This window comes from Eriocheir sinensis, chromosome 33 (genome assembly GCF_024679095.1).
Source record: "Eriocheir sinensis breed Jianghai 21 chromosome 33, ASM2467909v1, whole genome shotgun sequence".
In the NCBI taxonomy this organism is placed as follows: Eukaryota; Metazoa; Arthropoda; class Malacostraca; order Decapoda; family Varunidae; genus Eriocheir; species Eriocheir sinensis.
The window spans coordinates 6,851,136-6,871,719 of NC_066541.1; the positions used below are offsets into that span (position 1 = coordinate 6,851,136).

General features: G+C 45.5%; 1 protein-coding gene across 3 annotated transcripts in view; it reads left to right on the top strand.

Moving 5' to 3' along the window:
• The window catches only part of LOC127006648 (uncharacterized), a 91,344-nt gene that overhangs the window by 21,883 nt on the left and 48,877 nt on the right, over positions 1 to 20,584 (top strand). For 2 of the 3 annotated variants that reach the window (XM_050876800.1, XM_050876801.1), the window contains exon 2: positions 15,245 to 15,438. In XM_050876800.1, the coding sequence (XP_050732757.1) occupies positions 15,245 to 15,438 (194 nt within the window). Of the gene's footprint in view, positions 1 to 9,989; positions 10,005 to 15,244; positions 15,439 to 20,584 lie in introns of all 3 variants that reach the window. The other variant, XM_050876799.1, reaches the window with a different exon arrangement.

Below are 20,584 nucleotides of genomic sequence, written 5' to 3' on the forward strand. Positions count from 1 at the left end.
TTTGTTTGTTTGTTTGTTTGTCTGTATCTGTCTGTCTGTCTGTCTGTTTATCCGTGTCTTGTGTGCTTGTTTCTATGCTCGTGTGTGTGTGTGTGTGTGTGTGTGTGTGTGTGTGTGTGTGTGTGTGTGTGTGTGTGTCTGTGTGTGTGTGTGTTTTCCGTCTGTGTCTGTGTGTGTGTGTGTTTTTCCGTCTGTGTCTCCGTGAATCCGTGGTTGTATCCTGTCAATGTGTCTATGTCCGTCTGTCTGTCTGTTTGTTTGTTTGTTTATTCACTTGTTTATATGCCTGTCTGTCTATCTGTCTGCCTGTCTATCTGTCTGCCTTCTTTTATATCCTTCTCTTCTTTGGCATCCTCTCTCTATCCGTTTCACCAGTCACACACACACACACACACACACACACACACACACACTACAAGGCTCGCTCTATACGCAGTTGTTCTGGTCAGTGCTTACGCCGATATTTACGCACCACTGATCTGCTCTAACGCGACGGTTCTCACGCGATAATCACCTGTCCCTTTCATTACACCTGGCCGCCGCGTTACCTGAGCTTCCACCTGTCCCTCCCTTCCCCCCTCCACCTGCTGCGCCGCCCGTGCCTACCTGGTGAGCGTGGTGCCTTGGGTTGATTGGAAAGGTGGCGGGGAATGGATGGTGAGAGGAGGTGATGGGAGGAAGGGAGGGAGGGAGTCATTATTCGTTTTATCCAAGTCCATTATCACTATCATTATCTGTATTGTACTCATCATCATTAATATCTACGTCATTATCATCGCCACTACCACAATCTTTACCAGTCTCGTGTTTTTCCCATCATTCTTATCCTTATCCTAATCCATCCTTATCCATCACAACCAGTATCCTAATCTTCACTATCATTATCATTATCATCACCTTCATTATCACCATTTCCTCATTATCACCATCATCATTACCATCCTCCTCCTCCTCTTTATCATCATTATCATCACCTTCGTCATCATCATCATCATCACCACCATCATCATTACCCTCCTCCTCCTCATTATCATCACCTTCGTCATCATCATCATCATCACCACCATCATTACCATCCTCCTCCTCCTCTTTATCATCACCGTCATCATCATCATCATCATCACCACCATCATCATTACCATCCTCCTCCTCCTCCTCCTCTTTATCATCACCGTCATCATCATCATCACCACCATCATCATTACCATCCTCCTCCTCCTCTTTATCATCACCGTCATCATCATCATCACCACCATCATCATTACCATCCTCCTCCTCCTCTTTATCATCACCGTCATCACCGTCATCATCATCATCATCATCATCCTCGTCAGCGTCATCAAGGCTCTAATTAATCTAAACCCACGCTTGCATCCTGCCAAGTAATATCACGTCGCATTTTTCACTTCTTTTCTTTTTCATCTTTTTTTTTATCTTTTCCGCGTTTCAATTAAGTTTTCATTTTTAATTGGATGGATTTTTAATGCGCCGCTATTTCATTTCTTTTCACGTGCTGGGAAAAAAAAAGGAGCTGGGAGGAATGCAGGAGACAGACGGATGTGGTATGATGGAATGTTTTGTGTGTGTGTGTGTGTGTGTGTGTGTGTGTGTGTGTGTGTGTGTGTGTGTGTGTGTGGTTGTGGGAAGAATGATTAATTAGCAAAACTACCTGTCTGGTTAGCCTGACGACGGGGGTGGAAGAGGAGGAGGAGGAGGGGAGGGGGAGGAAGAGGAGGAGGAGGAGGAGAAAGAGGAGGAGGAGGAAGAGGAAGGGGGGGGAAGAAGGTTAAAACTTTCCTCCCGGTTTAACACTGGTGCCACCAACACACGCACACACACACACACACACACACAGTCATTACCAGGAGCATGTACACGGTCCTTAGCGAGAGAGAGAGAGAGAGAGAGAGAGAGAGAGAGAGAGAGAGAGAGAGAGAGAGAGAGAGAGAGAGAGAGAGAGAGAGAGAGAGAGAGAGAGAGAGAGAGCGTGCTAGTCAGTGTTACCAAAACGGGATACGAACCCCCCTCACTAATTACGCGGATGATTATGGCGCATCTGGCAACACTGTCAGGGGGGGAGAGAGAGAGAGAGAGAGAGAGAGAGAGAGAGAGAGAAAGGGGACAGAGAGGGAGGAAAGGAGGAGGAAAGGGAGGCAGAAGAGCGGAGGATTAGGGGAAATGAATAGATGGGAGCGAGGGGAGAGGAGAGAAAGTGAGAGTAAATGAGAGAAGAGGAGGAGAAAAAAGAGATGGGAGGAAATATAGATAAGCAGAAAAAGATAAGGAAAAGACAGAAGACTGGAAGGAAGAAAATGAGGATGCAGGAAGGAATGAAGGAGATCTGAGAATGAAAGAGGAAAGCGAGGGAAATAGGATAGGAAATGTGAGGCCAGAAGGAAAATGAGGAGAAAGAGGAGGAGGAAGGAGAAACGAGAAGAGAAAAACAAAAGGGAGGGAGGGGAAAGATTAGAAAACAAAGGAAGAAAAGGGAGGAGGAGGAGGAAGAGGAGGAAGAATGAAAGTTGAAAAGAGAGAAAACAAAAGAGAAAGAGAGGAAAGATTAGAAAACAAACAGAGAATGAAAAGGAGGAGGAGGAGAAGGAGGAGGAGGAGGAGAGAAGAAAAAGATCTGATTCTGAAATTGAAAGAAGAAAGATAAAGAAGAAGTGGAGGAACAATGGCAGATGGAACTGAGAGGAATAAAAGGAGGAGGAGGAGCAGGAGGAGGAGCAGGAGGAGGAGGAGAAGGAGGAGGAGGAGGAGGAGGAGGAGGAGGAGGAGGAGTCTCAGGAGGCATTGGACTTCGGGAGTCAATAATGCCTTAAAAACTTTTCTCTCGCACAAACACCGAGAGAGAGAGAGAGAGAGAGAGAGAGAGAGAGAGAGAGAGAGATCCAGACTTTAACTACCATCATCACCACCAATACAAAAACTACAACTACTACTACAACTACCACTACTACCACCACTACTACTACCACTACTACTACTACCACTACTACTACTACTACATTCATTACCACCACCACCACCACCATCGCCATAAAACACACACTTGACCTTCGACCTTTAGGAAACTTGGCGATTAAGTTCGAGGAAGAAAATTAATACGGAAAACACTCGTCGGGAATTAAAAGGACACACACGCGCGGCCGACATTTCCCGCATTTCCCCGAGGAGAGGGAGAGGAGGGGGCGATTAATTTCCATAGAGGATTAATTTCCCTAAAGATGCACGGCGGAAAACTCTTAAATCTGATATGCCGTGATAAGGGATGAGATAGACAGATACAGACAGACAGGGAGATAGATAGACAGGTAGACAAACAGACAGAGGGATAGACAGAGACAGACAGGCAGGCATAGAGATAGATAGTTGGGTCAGACAGAGATACATACACACACACACACACACACACACACACACACACTCCTAAACAGAAAGACACAGACAGATAGACAAAGACACGTACTAACATCGATAAACACAGACGAACACACATAGACATTTAGATAGAAACAGACAGACTAGACAGACAGACAGATTACTAGACACGCGGACAGCCAGACAGCCACACAGACGAACAGATGCTAACACTAACACTCAAATCGACTTAAAATACAATGCCAGTAAGGTTCATTTTCGTTCACCGTCATCACCACCACCACCACCATCACGCCTCCTCCTCCTCCTCCTCCTCTCGTTAGACCCATGGAGGTGTTGACCAGTTCGTGTGACCACCATGTGTGTGGATGAAAAAAAAACCGCATTTGTTCATTACTTTACGCCACTTATGAGAGAAGAGTGGAAGGGAGGGAGGAGGAGGAGGAGGAGGAGGAGCAGAAATAGGGTGGAAGAACAGAAGGGGAAGTTTAAAGGGCGTTGGAGAGAGAGAGAGAGAGAGTGACGAAACGAAGAAACACAGAGAAAGGGAAGGAAAAGGGAGGCGAAGGGAGAGAGAGGAGAGGAAAAAAAGTGTAGAAGGGGAAGGGTGAGAAAGAAAGGGGAGGAAAGACAGGGAGGAAGGGGAAAAGGGAATAAGTCTGAAGGGCGGGTGGAGAGAGAAAGAAGAGAGGGAGAGGGAAGGGGAGAGAAGAAGGGATGATGAGAGAGGAAGGGAAGGAAGGGGAGAGAGAGAGAGAGAGAGAGAGTGAGGAAGGGTGGTGGAGGAAGGAAGACACGAGGGGAGAGAGGCGGAGGAAACATGAGAGATGACAGGAGGGGAGGAAAGAGAGTGAAGAAAAAAGTAATGAAGATGGAGGAGGAAATTAAGTTATGAAAAATCAATACTGGCTTTGCAATAATATTGATAATGAGGAGAAGAAAAAGAGCAAAAATAAGCAATATGATATAAAAAGGAAAGAGGAATAGGTGCGAGACAGGTTAATGGGAAGGGTGATTAATACAGGGCGCGTAAGGTAAGTGGGTTAGGGAAGGTGAGGCAAGACGGGAGGTAAAGGGGATGGAGTGTTAGGGAAGACAGGTAACCGGTGCAAGGTAGATACACCATTAGGTAGAGTGAGGCATTATGTGGGCAGGGAATAAAAGGGAGTGATTAGGAAGGCAGGTAATTGGGGTAACAGGTAAATGTGGTATTAGGTAAAGCATTAGTCAGGTAAAGTATTATATAGACAGGGAATGAAAGAGGTGATTAGGAAGGCAGGAAACTAAGTAGCGGGCATTTTTTTATATTTTTTTTTTTACGCCCTTGAACTCTCTCCATTGCTTTAAAAAAAAAAAAAAAAAAAAAAAAAAAACGCGGTAACAGGTAGATGTGGTATTAGGTATAGCATTAGTATCAGGTAAAGCATTAGTATCAGGTAAAGCATTAGTATCAGGTAAAGCATTAGTATCAGGTAAAGCATTAGTATCAGGTAAAGCATTAGTATCAGGTAAAGCATTATACAGATAGGGAATAAAAGTGAGTATTAGGGAGCCAGGTAAACGCGGTACGAGACAAGTTTATTTACAGGTATGGTAGTAAGAAGAGGTATTACATTCTTTAGTACAGAAGGATATCGGGTGAAGAAGGAGAGATAGATAAATAGAGAATGTTAAAAAGTACAGGAAGACATAATGCAAGCAGGAATAGTTAGGTATAGCATAACATTCAGTACAGGACCATAGAGTGAAACATTGGAGATCAGTTGGAGAGAAAGAAGGAGTAAATAGTCACTTACCATGAAGATACAGGAGGCAAACATCATAGGAACAGACAGAGCTTGATGATATTCTAAAGACGAAACAGGTGAAGTGAACTTGTGCAGGTCATATCATGCGTATAACTGATAACAAACGGACAACCAAAGTCAAAGGGTCATAGATTAGGGGATACACAGAGCTAGATGATACTGTAAAGACCAATCTGTTTAAGTAGACTTGGGCGAGTCATATGCGTAGAACTGAGAATTGACGGACAACAAAAGTAAAAGGGTCATAGATTAGGGGATACACAGAGCTAGATGATACTGTAAAGACCAATCTGTTTAAGTAGACTTGGGCGAGTCATATGCGTAGAACTGAGAATTGACGGACAACAAAAGTAAAAGGGTCATAGATTAGGGAACAGACAGAGATAGATGATACTGTAAAGACGAACCAGTTTAAGTAGACTTGGGCGAGTCATATGCGAAGTACGAAAAACTAACGGACAACCAAAGTAACTGGATTATAGATTAGAGAACAAGAGCTAAACAGAACTAGAATTGAGGGAAACAAAGGAAAAAACAATACAATCAACAGAGGACTAGAATTGAGGGAAACAAAGGAAAAAACAATACAATCAACAGAGGATTTTAGTGATTAGATAAAGTAGGGTAAGAGAAAAGGAGCGAGCGCACAGGTATCGGGATCTCAGGTAACAAATAATAGGTTTCGGGTAGGGCTAATTGGTCGCAGGTAGGAGATGTATAGAAAGCAATTACCTGGCTGGGGTCTACCTGCCACACCTGATCAATGCCGCCTTGTTTTATATTCACCTGGTGAGCCCTGCCACGCGGGGAGCAAAGGGGGAGAGGGGAGGGGATGGAGGGGAGGAAAGGGGGAGGATAGGGGGAGAAAATGGAGGAAGGGTGCATGCATGTGTGTGTTGAGAGCTCTAAAGTAATTACAAGGGAGGAGAGGAGGAGGGATGGAGAGGAGGAAAGGAGGGAAAGAGGGAGAGAGATTGGATGCTGGTGACATACTGTAGTGGATGCTTCAATGATAATAATGAGAGTAATAATAGGAATAGGAATAAGGAGAGGAAGAGAGAAGGAGGGAAGGAGAGAGAGAGAGTGAGAGGGAAAAAGAAGAAATCCTGCACCTTTTCTTTCTTCGGAGGAAAGCGAGAGTTTAAAGGAGAGGAAGAAAATATTGAGGAAGGGTTAAAATATACGATGACACACCCCTCCTCCTCCTCCTCCTTCTTCCTTCCTCCTCCTCCTTTTCCTCCCTCTTAGCACTCCCAACATTTTTTTCCTTCCACCTCCCTAACCTTTCCTCCTGAGTCATCTCTTCCTCCATCTCCCTTTAGTTTCCTCCTCCTCCTCCTCCTCCTTAATGCTATTCTGGTGTCATTGTGTATTGCCTCCTCCCCCTCCTCTTCCTTCTCTTCCTTCTCCTCCTCCTCTTCCTCCTCCTCACTCTGATACCACTCACATTTCACATCCCTCTCTCCCCTCTTCTCTCCCCACGGCCGCCACCCTTTATCTCCCCTTTCCTCTTCCCTCCCTCCCTCCCTCCCTTTGTCTCCCTCCTCCAACACCTTCGTCCATATATAATTTCCTCCTTTCTCTCCCTTTTGACTTTACTTCTTGTCCTCGTGTTTCTTTCTTGTTTCTTTCTTTCTTTTCTTCCTTTTTTTATTGATTCTTCCTTATTTTTTCTTAAAGTTGAGTCTTCCTCCGTTTTTTCTATCTCCTCTTTTTCACGCTCTTTCTCTCTTTCTCTTCCCCCCTTTCTCCCTGTCTTCTTTTCCTCTCCCTTTCTTTATATTTTCACTCTTCTTTCATTCCTGTTTTTTTTCTCGTATAATTTAGCCTTCAGTCCTTCTCTCTCTCTCTCTCTCTCTCTCTCTCTCTCTCTCTCTCTCTCTCTCTCTCTCTCTCTCTCTCTCTCTCTCTCTCTCTCTCTCTCTCTCTCTCTCTCTCTCTCTCCTTTATCCTTCTGCCTTCTTTCCTCTCCCTTTCTTTATTTTCATCCCTCCTTCAATCCTGTTTTTCTCGTATAATTTCTCCCTCAATCTCTCTCTCTCTCTCTCTCTCTCTCTCTCTCTCTCTCTCTCTCTCTCTCTCTCTCTCTCTCTCTCTCTCTCTCTCTCTCTCTCTCTCTCTCTCTCTCTCTCTCTCTCTCTCTCTCTCTCTCTCTCTCTCTCTCTCTCTCTCTCTCCATCTGCCTTCTTTTCCTCTCCCTTTCTTTCTATCTACCTCCCTCCTCATAACTTTCCCTTTCTTTCTCTTTTTTTTTCCACTCCCTCATTCCCTCTCTCCCTCCCTCTCTTCTTTTATTTTCACATTTTCCTTCTCTCCCTCTCTCTCTCTCTCTCTCTCTCTCTCTCTCTCTCTCTCTCTCTCTCTCTCTCTCTCTCTCTCTCTCTCTCTCTCTCTCTCTCTCTCTCTCTCTCTCTCTCTCTCTCTCTCTCTCTCTCTCTCTCTCCATATCTCTCTCTCCTCTCCCCTTATTCCCTCCTTTTAACTCTCTCTCTCTCTCTCTCTCTCTCTCTCTCTCTCTCTCTCTCTCTCTCTCTCTCTCTCTCTCTCTCTCTCTCTCTCTCTCTCTCTCTCTCTCTCTCTCTCTCTCTCTTCCTCCTCTTTCTCTCTTCCTCCTCTTTCTCTCTTCCTTCTCTCTCTCCCTCCTTCCTCTCTCTCCCTCTCTCCATCTCTCCCTCTCTCCATCTCTCCCTCCCTCCATCTCTCCCTCCCTCCATCTTTTCCTCCCTCCATCTCTCCCTCCCTCCATCTCTCCTTCCCTCCATCTCTCCTTCCCTCCATCTCTCCCTCCTTCCATCTCTCCTTGCCTCCATCTCTCCCTCCCTCCATCTCTCCTTCCCTCCATCTCTTCCTCCCTCCATCTCTCCCTCCATCCATCTCTCCTTCCCTCCATCTCTCCCCCCCTCCATCTCTCCCTCCCTCCTCCTCCTCCCTTCCCCACCCACCCCCTTACACACACACAGTTGTTGGGATTTTTAGGCAAAACACATTTTATCTTTTACAATCGAAGTTCTGGCGCACACATACATCACCCAGCTGTGGCGCCGCTCATGTGTACGCGTGTGTGTGTGTGTGTGTGTGTGTGTGTGTGTGTGTGTGTGTGTGTGTGTGTGTGTGTGTGTGTGTGTGTGTGTGTGTGTGTGTGTGTGTGTGTGTGTGTGTGTGTGTGTGTGTGTGTGTGTGTGTGTGTGTGTGTGTGTGTGTGTGTGTGTGTGTGTGTGTGTGTGTGTGTGTGTGTGTGTGTGTGTGTGTGTGTGTGTGTGTTTGTGAAAGAGAGAGAGAGAGAGAGAGAGAGAGAGAGAGAGAGAGAGAGAGAGAGAGAGAGAGAGGTATATCATAACCAACATTACCTACACATAAGTTATCTGAATAATTAATGCTTTCCCCCTTTCCCCAGCCCCTTCCTTCCCCTTAACCCTTCTTTCCCCCTTTCCCCAGCCCCTTCCTTCCCCTAAACCCTTCTTTCCCCCTCTCCCCAGCCCCTTCCTTCCCCTTAACCCTTCTTTCCCCCTATCCCCAGCCCCTTCCTTCCCCTTAACCCTGCTTTCCCCCTGTCCCCAGCCCCTTCCTTCCCCTTAACCCTTCTTTCCCCCTTTCCCCAGCCCCTTCCTTCCCTTAACCCTTCTTTCCCCTTTCCCCAGCCCTTCCTTCCCTAAACCCTTCGTTCCCCCTTTCCCCAGCCCCTTCCTTCCCCTTAACCCTTCTTTCCCCCTTTCCCCAGCCCCTTCCTTCCCCTAAACCCTTCTTTCCCCCTTTCCCCAGCCCCTTCCTTCCCCTAAACCCTTCTTTCCCCTTTCCCCAGCCCTTCCTTCCCTTAACCCTTCTTTCCCCTTTCCCCAGCCCCTTCCTTCCCCTAAACCCTTCTTTCCCCCTTTCCCAGCCCTTCCTTCCCTTAACCCTTCTTTTCCCCTTTCCCCAGCCCTTCCTTCCCCTAACCCTTCTTTCCCCCTTTCCCCAGCCCTTCCTTCCCTAAACCCTTCTTTCCCCTTTCCTTCTTTCCCCTTTCCCCAGCCCTTCCTTCCCCTAAACCCTTCTTTCTTCCCCTTTCCCCAGCCCTTCCTTCCCTTAACCTTCTTTCCCCCTTTCCCCAGCCCCTTCCTTCCCCTAAACCCTTCTTTCCCCCTTTCCCCAGCCCCTTCCTTCCCCTTAACCCTGCTTTCCCCTTTCCCCAGCCCTTCCTTCCCCTTAACCCTTCTTTCCCCCTTTCTCCAGCCCCTTCCATTTCCTCTCCCATCGCCCCTCCTCTATCCTTCCCTCTTATCTTCCACTTCCATTCGTGCCTCCATTCCCATCCCATTCTCTCTTGTACCTCTCCTTATGTGTGTGTGTGTGTGTGTGTGTGTGTGTGTGTGTGTGTGTGTGTGTGTGTGTGTTATTAGTTTCGTTCATTCACGTTCATATATCAAGTCTCTGCTTCGCTCCGTTCCTTCTCCCCTCCGCCTATAAATCACCCCAGAAGGTAAAAAGATATTATGACGGATTTCTCAAACACCCACAAATTTAAAGCCATATTTTTCACTCTTATCTCTCTCTCTCGCTCCCTCCCTCCCTCCCTCCCTCTCTTTCTTTCTCGTTCACTCTCTTCCTGTTCTCCATAATAATAACAATAATAATGATGATGATGATGATAGTAAAGAAAAAGAGAGTAATTGATTCATATTTTTGCTCCCCCTCCCACCCCCTTCAAAACATCGCCCCCCCCGCCCACCCCCCTCCACCACGTACCGCCTCCCACCGCCCCCTCCCCTTCGCTCGCTCGCCCCCCCTTCGAACGCGCCCCCCCAACGCCCCCCATCGCAGCAACACATGATGAAAGTAAGTCAACAAAGCATAATTTATATTGATTTATATTTCTTTATAAATTGATATGGCGCCCCCCCCCATACCCCCACCCCTCCCTCACTCCCCGTTCAATGATTTATTCACGTTTTTACTCCCTTTTGCCTTCCCCCTCACCTCTCCCCTCCCTCCCTTCGCACCCCCCATACTCCCCTTTCACTCCCCTCCCCCTTTATGCTATTAGAGTACGACGGTAGTTATAGATGCGACCACAACCACCACCACCACCACACTACCATTACCACCACCACCACCACCACCACCTCAACGATGAAGTGTCTGAGGAAATGTTTTGTTCTTTCTTTTTTATGTTTGCTGTTGCTGTTTGTTATTGCTTGTGATGATGATGATGATGATGATGTCGATGATAAAGAGAATGATGATACAGGAACACCGCCAGCAGCAACAACAACAACAACAAGAATAAAAACAAATATATAAATGCACGAAAACAACAAAATGATGCAACAATAAAAGCAATAGTATTAAAGACAACAATATTGCCACCACCACCACCACCAACAACAACAACAACAAAAACACCACCAATAACAACACCTAAATTTTCCAGCATCCCAGGCAAACATTTATCTCATTAACTTCACCACCATTTCGTAGAGAACCGATCCATCATCACCACCACCACCACAAGCACCACCACCACAAGCACCACCACCGCCACCATTATCACACCTGCCATTATCTCCATCCCACACAGGTGCATGGCAGAACTAAAGGGTAATATAAGCATGGGACTGCTTTTAACGTGTCTGTCTGTGTGTGTGTGTGTGTGTGTGTGTGTGTGTGTGTGTGTGTGTGTGTGGCATGTATACTTTGGTGTCTACATACATGGTTCTCGGTGCACATAAATTAGCATGCTCTCTCTCTCTCTCTCTCTCTCTCTCTCTCTCTCTCTCTCTCTCTCTCTCTCTCTCTCTCTCTCTCTCTCCTCCCAAGACGGCGGCAAATCTCGTACAGTGCCCCCTTTCTCAATACGTCTCCTGGGCCCCATTTTCTTCACGGCGCTACCCTCGGCGGGGCATATCTCACCACCACCACCACCACCACTATTAGTTAAGTTGGTCTTTCTCTAGCATCACCACCACCACCACCACCATCATATGACACCAACACCATAACCATTAGTTTATTACCGTACTACTACTACTACTACTACTACTACTACGACGACGACTATTACTACTACTACTACTACTACTACTACTACTACTACTACTACTACTACTACTACTACTACGACGACGACGACGACTATTACTACTACTATTACTACTACTACTACTACTACTACTACTACTACTACGACGACGACGACGACTATTACTACTACTACTACTACTACTACTACTACTACTACTACGACGACGACGACGACGACTATTACTACTACTATTACTACTACTACTACTACTACGACTACTACTACTACTACTATTACGACTATTACTACTACTACTACTACTACTACTACTACTACTATTACTACTACTATTACTACTACTACTACTTCTACTACTATTACTACGATTGTTCACTCACTACCAAGTTGCTCTATGCTTCATCATCTCTTCTATAGACACCGCCAACACCAACAACACCAACAACACCACGATCAACACCACAACCACATCACTATTTTCTTTCCTTTACTCAGTCTTCCATCACCACCAACATAACCACCACCACCCCCACCACCATCACCATAAGAAACAACAACAGCAACAACAACAATATAGCCAAAATCACCACTGCGTTTTCAATCCTTCAGTCGATCTTCCACCACCACCACCACCACCATAACCACCATAACCACCATAACCACCATACCCAGGCTTCCCTCAGTCCCTCCTCCTTTAACTTATGTGGCGTGATTAGCATCGAGAGGGAGATGGCTTCAATTAATCATTAGGCCTTAAGAGATACACCTGCATAACGTTACCTGGCGCCGAGGTTGTGTGATAGAGGAATACATAATATATACGCCCTTGAATTTAGATAGATAGATAGATAGATAGATAGATAGATAGAGATAGATAGATAGATAGATAGATAGATAGAGAGAGAGAGAGAGAGAGAGAGTGTTGGATGAATAAATGAATAGTGGGATACATAATATATACGCCCTTGAATTTAGAAAGAGATAGAAAGACAGTGACGAATGAGCGGGGAGAAAGAATGAAATAATAGATGGATGTAGAAATTAAGTAAAGGCAATGAATGAGAAATGATGAATGAACGGAGGAAGGAAAGAAAGATAGAATAGATGGATGAATAAATGAAGTACAGCCAATGAATGAGAAATGATGAAAGAGCGGAGGAAAGAGAGAAGGATAAAATAGCAAAGGAAATGAATGAAAAATGACGAATGAACGGAGGAAAGAAAGAAGAGAGGAATAGATGGAAAAGTTAGGGAATGAAGAAATGAAGTGAACTGAACAGTGGAATACATGTTAATCCATACGCCTTTGAATTTAGAAAGAGATGAAGGAAAAAGATGGAAAAAAAAACAGTGCAAGAAAGAAGGAAAGGATTGATGCACGAATGAATAAATTAAGAAAAATGAAAGAGTGGGATACGAATTAATCTATAACCCCTTGAATATAGAAAGACTGAGAAAAGAAAATTATAATGAATGCAGAAGAAGAGGAGGATGGGAATAATGAACAGATGTGTGATTGAATAAACGAAATAAACAAAATACAGTCTCAAGGTTGTATAATAGTGAGATACGTAATCTATAAGCTGTTAAATTCAGAAAGATATAAAAAGAAAATAATATAATAAATTCACCAATGTAAGAAAGAAGGAAAGGATGGATAAATGAGTAACTAAGTGAATAAAGGAAGCAAGTGAAATAGATGAGCCATGTGTTAATTTATATGCTCTTGAATTTAATAATAATTGGAATGAAAATAATGAATGAACATGTGAGGCAAGATGGATGGATGAGTGCGTGAATAAGTGAAGTGAATACGATATAACAAGAAGGGTTTTTGTTTTAATGATGAGATATGTTATGTAAAGGGATAGAGAACGAACGAACGAACGAACGAAGAAAGAAAGAATGAGAGATAAGAAAAGAATGAATGAATGAAAGAACAAAAGAAAGAGAAAGAAGGAAATAAAGGAAAAAAGAAAGAGACTGTCAAAAGAAACAAAGATTGCCTGAATACTGAAAGAAAGAAAAAAGAAAGAAAAAAAGGAAAGGAGAAAATGTCAAAAAAAGGGGGAGAAAAAAAAAGGAGGAGTAACATTGTCAGAAGAAATGTCAGAGGAAAAACAGAAAGAAAGAAAGAAAGAAAGAAAGAAAGAAAGAAAGAAAGAAAGGTGAAATCACAGCACATAACGCTAAATAATTTCACGGCATTCTTTCCAAAGTTTACTCTCTCTCTCTCTCTCTCTCTCTCTCTCTCTCTCTCTCTCTCTCTCTGGAAAACGACAGGTGTGCATATGTGTTATTCATCCTTGCGCTCAGGTATACATTATTTCTCACACACACACACACACACACACACACACACACACACACACACACACAAAAAAAAAAAAAAAAACACGACCAACACCAAGCTATAAATCCCCTTTGCCCATCCATGTGTGTGTGTGTGTGTGTGTGTGTGTGTGTGTTGAGGGGACGAAAGAATGTGAGCGAGGAGAGTAAAAGACGAAGAGAGAGAGAGAGAGAGAGAGAGAGAGAGAGAGAGAGAGAGAGAGAGAGAGAGAGAGAGAGAGAGAGAGAGAGAGAGAGAGAGAGAGAGAGAGAGAGTGTGTTTGTACCAAGATGAGAGTTAGTAAATATTGATGTGTTGGTGTTTGCCTTGCTACTTTTCATCTCTTATCCTCCTCCTCCTCCTCCTCCTCCTCCTCCTCCTCCTCCTCCTCCTCTTCCTCTTCCTCTTCCTCCTTCTCCCCCTCTTCCTCCTTCATCCGTTTCATGAATCGCTGGCGCATCAACTTTTTTTTTTCATCTTGATTATATAAACATATGAGAGAGAGAGAGAGAGAGAGAGAGAGAGAGAGAGAGAGAGAGAGAGAGAGAGAGAGAGAGAGAGAGAGAGAGAGAGAGAGAGAGAGAGAGAGAGAGAGAGAGAGAGAGAGAGAGAGAGAGAGAGAGAGAGAGAGAGAGAGAGAGAGAGAGAGAATGATTGGCTAGACAGATAAATAGGATCAATCAATATGCTTCTACTTTTTATCTTCCTTTCCTTCCTTTCATTAAAAAATATTCCCACACTCATTGATTTTCCTCATCTCTTCCATCGAGGAGGAGGAGGAGGAGGAGGAGGAGGAGGAAGATATATAAGCTGGAGATCCACTGAAGGGCTGAGATAAAGAATAAGACCACAGACTGAATTGACTTGTATTTCCTTCCTGCCTCATTTCTCACACCTATTTCTTCCCTCCCTTACAGCTGTACGTGCCCTAATTAACCCTATTTCCGTGCGCTTAGGTGGGGGAGTGAAGGTGGTGGTGGAGGTGGTAGTGAATGTGACCCGAACACACCCTTCACATCTCTTCCCTTCTTCAATATCATACTCTTACATTACTATTCCACATTACCTTTTATTATTCTACATTACTATTATTACTACTAGAAACCTCTCCAACCGAAATTGATCTCCCTTCTGGTCTCACATTCTGAATTATTTTACTAGATCAGCGCTTAGCGAGCTTTTGTTTTTGTTTTCGTTATGTCCTTAAGCTCTTTCAATTGATGTAAAATATTCTACACTGTTATATTACACTTCATTTCACTTTACTTCCCTTCGCTTCACTACGCTACACTTCACTAATATACACCGTTTAAACTATCCTGGCAAATAAGCCCCTCCCCTTCTTCCTAACAGATGTATCTGATTGGCTGGGAATGATGGAATCCTACTGGTCGGTTGAGGGCTGGGGTGGGCGCGGCCTAATTGTGATGTTAGAGTGAACAGAAATACTTTAAGGGTCTTTTTTTGTTGTTGCCTGTTTTTGTTGCCCTTTTAACTGCTGGAGAATATCAAGACACCTCTCCACCCGACATTGACCTCTCTTTTGGCCTCTCGTTGTGTTTTATTCTGTCGGAGTAGCGTCATAGCGAACTTTTTGTTGCCGTTTTGTTTTTTTCCCCTTGAGCTGCCTCCCTTGCTGTAAAAAAAAATCAATCTCTCTCTCCTAACACCAGAACCTTGCCCTCATTAGCCGTATTCCCGCAGGTGCAGGTGTGGAAACGGAGGTGCTGGGTGGTAGTGCGCGGGGACCGGTCGCCCGAGGACACCGCGAGTCGCACCAACCAGCTCAGCCTCAGCGTGGAAATCTACACGAGGCATGAAGGATCCGGCGACCACCCCACCGAGGGAACCATCCTACATCTCGACCTCGTGCACAGGATACGAAGAGCCAAGTCTAAGTAAGTGAGAAGGATTCTGTTTGTTTCTCGGTGTTTATGGTTGTGTTTGCTTTGTTAGGTCCGTTAGACATTGAAAAGGGAAGTGGAAAATAGTTAATTCTAAGTAGATGAAGGATGCTGAAAAGGTGAAGGATACTCGAGAGGTGAAAGATTCTATGAAGGGGAAAGATGCTGAAAGGGTGAAGGACGTCTGTATTTGTTCCTGTGTGTTTCGTTGGATTAGACATAGAAACTGAAAAGGAAACTGGAAAATGAAATTCAAGAATGTAAAGAATTGAAGGATACTGAGGAGTTGAAGGATGCTGAGGAGGTGAAGGATGCTGTCTGGATCTCTGTGTTTCCGGCTGTCTCTGTGTATCTCGTTGGGTTAGATATGGAAATCAGAAAGGGAAGTGGAAAGAGTTGTGTCCAAGGAAGTAAAGAGAATAACATAAGAACATAAGAACATAAAACGTAAGGAGTCTGCAAGAGGCCGGTTGGCTTATACAAGGCAGCTCCTGTAATCCTAACCCCACCTTCACATCACATCATTTCACCATCACTTGTGCTCTCATCTGAGTCAGTTGAGTAGACTGTAGACTTTAAAAGTAGTTATGAATTACATGTTTTGTTTCGTGCAGTGTCTCAATTTGCGTTAGAATATGTGAAAAGTTACACAAGAAGGAGGGCGCATCCGACCACGAGCTTGTGTTGCAGACGTGGCGGCTAATTTTAACAAATCGAGACTTACCAGCACATATTCTCTTAACCTGTTTTCGATTCTAATTGACATAATATAGCGAAGGGAGAAACCGGAGTTGATTAACAAGTTTTGACTCACATTACCTGACAATTTCCAATACGATGGTGTTACCCGAACACTGTGTCTTCAACCAATCAGCCCGCAGCAAACTTTACGAGGAAATATGGCACCTCTCCTGGCAAGTGCAAGTTATTTATTGAGTTAGGAGTATAAACCTTGGGCCTTGCTGATACAATAACACACGTGAAATAAAATCACGACCACAGTGACCATGTTGGCGAGGAAACTTGGCCATTCTGGTTAAGCTCTCTGTAATGTAGGAGCGACCTCACAATGGCCAGAGAAGGTAAGAACTGAGTAGTGTTAGTTACTGGGGAAATTTTCGAGTACACGTTCTTCAGTGACGTCATTGGAAAAGTTATGGTAGTGAGGTTGACGGTGACGGACAAATGAAGTCGACATAACATTTGTTGTGATACTGGAACGCACATGGCAAGAATCCAGTACCTCATTACGCCCAGACACCTTCATTTAAATAATAGTTTCTAGACATGTAATGATTTTAAGAAATGTAAACAATGTAAGAAATGTAAATTCAGACGGGAACCCAGCGATGGGGGAGTCATCCTGGGGGCGATGAGTTACATATCCCAGCGATGGGGGAGTCATCCTGGGGGCGTTGAATTACATATCCCAGCGATGGGGGAGTCATCCTGGAGGCGATGAGTTACATATCCCAGCGATGGGGGAGTCATCCTGGGGGCGTTGAATTACATATCCCAGCGATGGGGGAGTCATCCTGGGGCGATGAGTTACATATCCCAGCGATGGGGGAGTCATCCTGGGGGCGTTGAATTACATATCCCAGCGATGGGGGAGTCATCCTGGGGGCGATGAGTTACATATCCCAGCGATGGGGGAGTCATCCTGGGGGCGTTGAATTACATATCCCAGCGATGGGGGAGTCATCCTGGGGGCGTTGAATTACATATCCCAGCGATGGGGAGTCATCCTGGGGCGTTGAATTACATATCCCAGCGATGGGGTAGTCATCCTGGGGGCGATGAATTACATATACCAGCGATGGGGAGTCATCCTGGGGCGTTGAATTACATATCCCAGCGATGGGGAGTCATCCTGGGGCGTTGAATTACATATCCCAGCGATGGGGAGTCATCCTGGGGCGATGAGTTACATATCCCAGCGATGGGGAGTCATCCTGGGGCGTTGAATACATATCCCAGCGATGGGGAGTCATCCTGGGGCGATGAGTTACATATCCCAGCGATGGGGAGTCATCCTGGGGCGTTGAATTATATCCCAGCGATGGGGAGTCATCCTGGGGGCGTTGAATTACATATCCCAGCGATGGGGTAGTCATCCTGGGGGCGTTGAATTACATATCCCAGCGATGGGGGAGTCATCCTGGGGGCGTTGAGTTACATATCCCAGCGATGGGGGAGTCATCCTGGGGGCGTTGAATTACATATCCCAGCGATGGGGGAGTCATCCTGGGGGCGATGAGTTACATATCCCAGCGATGGGGGAGTCATCCTGGGGGCGTTGAATTACATATCCCAGCGATGGGGGAGTCATCCTGGGGGCGTTGAGTTACATATCCCAGCGATGGGGAGTCATCCTGGGGCGTTGAATACATATCCCAGCGATGGGGGAGTCATCCTGGGGGCGATGAGTTACATATCCCAGCGATGGGGGAGTCATCCTGGGGGCGTTGAATTACATATCCCAGCGATGGGGGAGTCATCCTGGGGGCGATGAGTTACATATCCCAGCGATGGGGGAGTCATCCTAGGGGCGATGAGTTACATATCCCAGCGATGGGGGCGTCATCCTGTGGGCGTTGAATTACATATCCCAGCGATGGGGTAGTCATCCTGGGGGCGATGAGTTACATATCCCAGCGATGGGGGAGTCATCCTGGGGGCGATGAGTTACATATCCCAACGATGGGGGAGTCATCCTGGGGGCGTTGAATTACATATCCCAGCGATGGGGGAGTCATCCTGGGGGCGATGAGTTACATATCCCAGCGATGGGGGAGTCATCCTGGGGGCGATGAGTTACATATCCCAGCGATGGGGGAGTCATCCTGGGGGCGATGAGTTACATATCCCAACGATGGGGGAGTCATCCTGGGGGCGATGAGTTACATATCCCAGCGATGGGGGTCATCCTGGGGGTGTTGAGTTACATATCCCAGCGATGGGGAGTCATCCTGGGGCGTTGAGTTACATATCCCAGCGATGGGGAGTCATCCTGGGGCGATGAGTTACATATCCCAGCGATGGGGAGTCATCCTGGGGCGATGAGTTACATATCCCAGCGATGGGGAGTCATCCTAGGGGCGTTGAGTTACATATCCCAGCGATGGGGGAGTCATCCTGGGGGCGATGAGTTACATATCCCAGCGATGGGGGAGTCATCCTGGGGGCGATGAGTTACATATCCCAGCGATGGGGGAGTCATCCTGGGGGCGATGAGTTACATATCCCAGCGATGGGGGAGTCATCCTGGGGGCGATGAGTTACATATCCCAGCGATGGGGGAGTCATCCTGGGGGCGTTGAGTTACATATCCCAGCGATGGGGGAGTCATCCTGGGGGCGATGAGTTACATATCCCAGCGATGGGGGAGTCATCCTGGGGGTGTTGAGTTACATATCCCAGCGATGGGGGAGTCATCCTGGGGGCGTTGAGTTACATATCCCAGCGATGGGGGAGTCATCCTGGGGGCGTTGAGTTACATATCCCAGCGATGGGGGAGTCATCCTGGGGGCGTTGAGTTACATATCCCAGCGATGGGGGAGTCATGCTGGGGTGTCGAATCAGGGAAGGGGAGCCCGGAAACTAAATCCTTCCGACGGGCGTGGTTTAACGGGAGTCACTGGAAAAATGCCTACCAAGACCTGTCATCGTGTGTCTCTGCTGTAAGGGAGTCACGCGCGAACGCCTCCGCCTCCAGGCTGAATCTGCTGATGGGGAGAACGGCAGACCCCGCGCTGGAGGTCTCGGCGAGGCGGTCGGCACCTGAGACTGGCGCTCACCTGCTCCCTCGAGGCGCAGGTGGCGATACTGAAGAGATGTGCAGCAGAAGACACAGACGAATTAAAAAAATATTAGGTAAAAGCCTTGACCAGAAGTTTGTGCGAAGTGAGATGGTAATGTTTCCCTAAAGTTTGGTGGAGTGAAGGCGGTGGTGGTGGTGGTTATGATGGTAGAGACGATGCGTTAGTTGTATAGTGACGGTGCATGCTGGTGACGAAGGCGGGAAACTGTCGTGTGTTTGCGTGTGTGTGTGTGTGTGTGTGAGAGAGAGAGAGAGAGAGAGGTGAAGGATGCTGAAGAGGGATGCTGTTTGTCTCTGTTTCTCTGCGTCTCTTTTGTTTCTCTGTCTGTTGTCTCTGTTGGGTTAGTCATACAAGTTGAAAAGGAAAGTGGAAAATAGTTAAGTCCAAAAATTTGAAGCGGTGAAGGAAGATAGGGATAGATATTTCTCCTTTGTCTTGTTATTCTTTTTTTTTTACAACAAAGGAGACAGCTCAAGGGCACACAAAAAAGGAAACAATAATAAAAAAAAGCCCGATACTCGCTGCTACTAAAAAGAATCCAAAGAGGTGGCCGAAAGAGAGGTCTACCAAACCTTTGCTTAAGAGAAAGGTGAAAAGAGGTTAAGTTAAAAAAAGGGAGGGTTGTTTTTCCGAGTAACTACGAGAGGAAAATGAAGAGGAAAATGGAAGAGGAAAATGGAAAATATCGGAAGAAGGCAAGGGTACATGTTTCGCTTTCCCTTGTTATTCTTCCAATCCTTGCACTGCGAAAGGTTAATACAGGTCCAGTACAGGTAATTGGAAGCTGTTTTTCTGTTAACTATGAGATGAAAATGAAGAGGAAAATGGAAAAATGTCAAAGGAAAAGGAGGATACATATTTAGTTAGGAAAATGTATAGCAGCGGTTAAGTACACATTAGTAAAGGCTATTTTCTGGCTTACTACGGGAGGAAAGATAAGAAGAAAATTGAAGGAAGGAAGAAAAGAAGAAGAGGAAAAGGCAAAAAGAGATACGTATATATTTAAGAACAGATATAAAATTGGTTAAGTTCAAAGACAAAGGCTGCTTTTTTACTAACTACGAAAAGAAAAAAAGCATATTTGACTCCAAGGAAAAGAAGAGTACATATAGAATAGAGGTTTAAGTTCAAATTAGTAAAGAAAAGAAAAAGAAGCAAAATCGAAAAAATATTTGACTCCAAGGAAAAGAAGAATACATATTTATTAAAGAAAAGGTATAATGGAGGTCATGTTCAAATCAGTAAAGGTTATTTTTCTGGTTGACAACGAAAAAGACAAATAAAGAAGAAAAAGGAATAAAATATCTGAGTCCGAG